This window comes from Crocodylus porosus, unplaced genomic scaffold (assembly GCF_001723895.1).
Source record: "Crocodylus porosus isolate Cpor-Errol unplaced genomic scaffold, CroPor_comp1, whole genome shotgun sequence".
Classification (NCBI taxonomy): Eukaryota; Metazoa; Chordata; order Crocodylia; family Crocodylidae; genus Crocodylus; species Crocodylus porosus.
In genome coordinates, this window is record NW_017728926.1 from 9,271,418 (window position 1) to 9,276,114 (window position 4,697).

Consider the following 4,697-nt stretch of genomic DNA (forward strand, 5'->3'; position numbering starts at 1 on the left):
GGTAGCCGATGATCAAAAGTCCTCTGGACCCCCTCATGGGAGCCCAGAAACCATCAGAGGTTGCTGCCCCTGGTGGGGGGCGGATCCAGCCTGACCGCTGCCACTGCTGCTGCTTTCAGCAGGGGCTGGGCGAGACTGCAGGATGCCAACGTACCTGCTGCAGCCGTGACCCAGGGCAGTTTGTGCAGGGTGCATGATGCTCCCCAGGTGCTGGTGGGGGTTTGCCTGCACACTGCTCGTGCCCCAGCTGGCTGAGGCCTGTTGGGGACATCCTGTACGGTGCCCACGCCTGCCTCATGATAGCCGTGGGCAAGGCCTGTTCTTCACCCTCGGGCTCTGCAGTGAGAATGTAGAGCCACCTCCACACGATGTTTTGCCTGTTGCTGGCACAAGCACCCTTGGCAGAAACCCCTCAACACGGGCAAGCTGCCCCGCTGCAGGGAGACGGTGCTATTTCGTGCCTTGCTGTAGGGCGAGGCTGTGGAGGTTTCCCGAGGAGCTCGCTTGTTCTCCGGTGAGAGGTTTGCAGAGCTGTACTGAGTAGCCTGGACAAGCCATGGGGCACCAAAAGCAGTGTCAGTCTAAGTAGGATCTCCCCACCCCGGGTCGCTCAGCCCTGTCTGCTCGGTGGGGCAGGAGGCGCGTGGCTTTGGGAGGCAGAGGCTGGTCCTGGCTGCTTGGGAAGTCCTTGGCTGTTGGAGAGCTAGGGAAGAGCTGGTCTCCGCTTGCCCCAGCGCATCCCCTGAGGTGGCTGATTTGGCCTTGGCCTGGCCAGATGTGGGCGATGAAGTGGCTTCCCTCAGCTTGCTGGGAAGAGAGATTCAATTGGATCAATTCCCAGCCCAGGAGCTGGATGCAAACAGGAATTGAATCCCTGGTTAAAGGGACAGCCTCCAGCTGCCTTAATACTCGAGGCCAGGAGTGGCAGAGTCATCAACCCTCTCCGTGTTATGGTGAGCCTCACAAAAGCTCACTGGAACCCCTGCTCCTGGGGTTGGGGGATGTCTCTGCCCCCGTTTTGGTTTAGAAAGTGTCCCTGGCGCTGGGGGGAAGCTGGAACCAGAGCCCTCTGCTCCAGAGCCCAGCAGTCGGGGGACACTGCATGCCATGTGCCAAAATCGCTCGTTCCTGCTCTGTAGCAGCCTCACAAGTTTGTGCCTAGACAAGCCACAGAGAGGAGAGCCGGGACAGCCACGTCCCACTGATGCAGGCTCCAGAGGCACCATGGGGAGGCTGGGAGCCCGGGTGCTGGGCCTGGCCAGGCCAAGAACAGCTTGGGTCCTGAGCCGTCTGCAACTGTGGGAAGGGCGTCCTTGCAGTGAAGCCTGCTGTCAACTCTGAGGCAGCTTTGGGCTGAGCAAAGCCTTGCGCTTGCCTGAAGCAAATGCATTTTCTGGCTTTGTTTCTAGGCAGCTTGTTAGTGCCAAAGCAGGGGGCTGCTACCGCCTGCCACATTCTGCTGGTCAGGTTACTCCTGGCAGACATGGCCCTACTTGTGCCAGTAGGCTGCTTGGGGTAGGGGCTCCATCCTGCCATTTGACTGGAAATAAATGAGCAGTAATGGGAACAAGGACTGGCACAGGAGTCACTGGGCGTGCCCCATTACAGGGCTGGAGCTGGGCTCACTCCTCCCAGGGCATTTCACCTGAGAACAACCAGTGGGGAGGCGGAGCAGACTGGCCCTATGTGGCCAGCGTCCCGTCGGCCAGGGCTCCCTCGGGAGCTGTGCGTCCTTACCTGAGTCCTGCTCTGGATCGGGCATGAAGGGACTTGACTCCCCCTTGCCTGCCTGAATCACAGAGCAAGGGAAGTGGGTGCCTCCAGGGCCTTGCCAGGCTCCCAGGAACACACCGGGACTGCAGGATGTCTGCCCACACCCGGGTGAAACGCTGCGCCACTCCCGGCTGGCTCACTCCATTCCCAGTCCAGCTGCGGTGACTCGCTAGACTCACCTGGAGCATGTCCGCAGGTGCGGGCAGGCAGAGGGGGCAGGGGCCCAGTGTGGGGGGTCACAGCTGGGCTGTGAGGGAACCCAGACCCTCCACGGCCACAGCCTGACTTTTGACCTTTGTCTTCCCAGATCTAATCGGGCCGGCAGCCCCTGTCCCACCATCTGGGCCTCAGCACCTGCTCCTTGTGGCCCTGGGCCGTGCCCTGGGTGGTTACCATGGAGAATGAACAGTTGCAGGTACCACCTCCATCCAGCAGCTCAGCCAGCACCAGCACCACAACTAGCAGCAGCAGCAGCAACAACGGGCGCCAGCCGGGACCCCAGATCTCTGTGTACAGCGGGATCCCAGACCGCCAGACTGTCCAGGTAAGGGGCCATGGGCATGGTGGGCGTCCGGTCCTGCTGCTCTGGGGCTTGTGGCCAAGGGACTGGACGGTCACAGCGGGCCCTGCAGTGCGAGTAGCAGAAAGTACCAGGCCACCTTGGACTCCGTTTCCATCCTTGGAGACCCTCTTCTGCCAGGTGGCAGATGCAGGCTCCCGCTGTCCTCCACCCACCCGTCCCTTCAGCCCATCATGGCTCGGACACAGGCTGCCCCTTCTGCAGTGTCTGATATGCATCTGCACACGTAGCGACGGTGTGTTAGTGCCAGAAGGGCACAGATACGGTTGTGTGGGCAGGAGCTGCGAGCCTTGGGGACACCCCTCTGCATCGCACCCTGGAGCTTTGAGGCTGGTGGGATGTGCTGAGTGAGAAGCGATGGGACATGGTCTGCCCATAGTGACCTTTGAGCCCCTGGCTCTGGGGCCCTGGGGTTCCCAAGCAGGAGGAAGGCACTGATAGAAATGGGATAGAATTAGGATTAAATAGGACAGAATTCAAGGTGACGTGTTTAGGGGCTAAGCTGAGAAGGCATCAGTGAGAAACAGCAGAGGAGTGGTGGTGTGTGCTGGCTGATCTTGGGGTGATTACAAAACAATGACATGGTCCAGACAGGATCAAGGCCCATCATGAGGGCATTGCCAGGAGAGAGAGGGAGACGGTGCCGTGGTCTGAGGCCTCCTCTGGGGCACAGTGACCAGCTCTGGCTGCCCCGTTCAAGAACAAGGATCCCAGCGATTCGGCTGCAGGGGAGGCTGGTGGGACAATTGGGGCATGGAGCCTGTCGGGGGGGTGGGGGAGAGGCGCTAGAAGGGCCTGGCTCATTCAGCCTGCAAAGGAAAGACGAGGGGCTGTGCCCGCTGTTCCTGAACACCTCTGTAGAGAAGGGGAAGACGCACTGGAGCCTCAGGGCAGTGCTGACATGAGAGCAGATGGGTTTACGGCCTTGGATGAGGTTAGGCTAGAAATCAGAGGCAGGTTTGTGACTATGGGAGCAGCGGGTGCTGGCCGACCTCCCAGGGGAAGCGCAGGAAGCAGCACAGAGCCTGCGGGTTTTACACCGGGCGTTACGCAGCAGGGATTGGACTGGGCTGTGGGCAGCCCCTCCTGGTCCAGCACCTCGATGGGGATGTGCTGTGACCCAGGAGGCCCTACCAGTTGCCGGGACGTACCTTGGTGCTAGGAGACCCAACCCACTGTGGTCTCATGGCGCATGGTCCATGTTGCGTTGGCGCATGACAGGATGTGCTGTGGGACATGCATTCAGGATCCCCCACGCTCCCTTTTGTTGGAGCCCCTCATTGTGCCCGCCTCGTTCCTGTACACACACATGCTCACCCCACTGCACATGCAAGCCCTGGGTTCCCATCTCCCCTCCTGTCCCAGCACCAGATGCCTGTGGGCTTTGCTGCCTTGGCGGCCGGGAGCAGGGGGGGGCCCAGGCTGGCAGCACATGCAGCTGCAGGCCTGGCGCATGCAGAGCGCGGTCAGGCAGCACCCTCTACTGGGCGCTGGGAGAGTGAGCGGGGACCTGAGCCCAGCACCTGAGCTCCCTGGCTTTGGTGTCTAGTCCCTGGAGGGGCAGCAGGGGCTGAGGGTCCCTGACCCACGCTCACGGGCAGCATGTTGCCCACAGGAGCCTCCAGCACAGCTTGGGGCTGCTGGAACTTGATCTTTCCCCAGACAGGCTTCTGCAGCCGAGGCTGTGGCCCTTGGGCCCTGCGCTGGGGAAGGCTGATCTTGCTTGCTCGCGCTTGCCTTCCCATGTCTCATGTAGGCTCTTGAGGGCCATGGCCTGAGTGACTCTGGAGTGGGGCCTGATGCTGCACCCATGACCCGCTCTCCTGACTCAGCCCTCAGGTTGCCTTCTGCTGCCTGGACTTCCTTGGCCTTCCTCTCACTTCTGATGTATTTTAGAACATTGTGCCGCCCTCGGAGACCGTGGGTTAGAGGACCAGGGAGGAGAAAAGGTGGGGGTGTGGGTGGGCAGGAGAAGGGGGAAGAGGAGGCACTGCCTTGGGCAGGAAGCGCTAATAATTAATGACTCGGCACCTAGTTATTAATTATTCATATTGTTCCGTGTTCGGTTGTAATGAGCCCTGCAGCAGGTGGGCAGAGGGAGCGCACGGGGGGGCGAGGGCCGCGGAGACCCTCCGTGTCCTGGCGGCGGCCCTGGGGCTGGGCGGGCAGAGCCTGGAGCCCGCGGCTGGGCCGGACTCCCAGCCCTGGCCCGGGCATCTCCCGGCCTGCCTGCAGCTTGGGGAACCTGTGGGAGGGGAGGAGAGGGCAGGGCCGGGGCAGGTGAGCGGGGCGGGCAGGCGGAGCAGGGTCCATGCATGGCGAGGGGAGGAGCAGGCGGCTCCCG

The 4,697-nt window shown here is 61.8% G+C and overlaps 1 protein-coding gene across 2 annotated transcripts in view; it reads left to right on the forward strand.

The window, feature by feature from the left end:
- Positions 1 to 2,062: 2,062 nt before the first annotated feature.
- Positions 2,063 to 4,697, forward strand: part of PHC2 (polyhomeotic homolog 2) — a 30,954-nt gene continuing 28,319 nt past the window's right edge. Inside the window, exon 1 of one of the 2 annotated variants that reach the window (XM_019541357.1) lies at positions 2,063 to 2,317. In XM_019541357.1, the coding sequence (XP_019396902.1) occupies positions 2,168 to 2,317 (150 nt within the window). In that variant the 5' untranslated portion in view covers positions 2,063 to 2,167. The remainder of the gene's footprint in view (positions 2,318 to 4,697) is intronic. The other variant, XM_019541358.1, reaches the window with a different exon arrangement.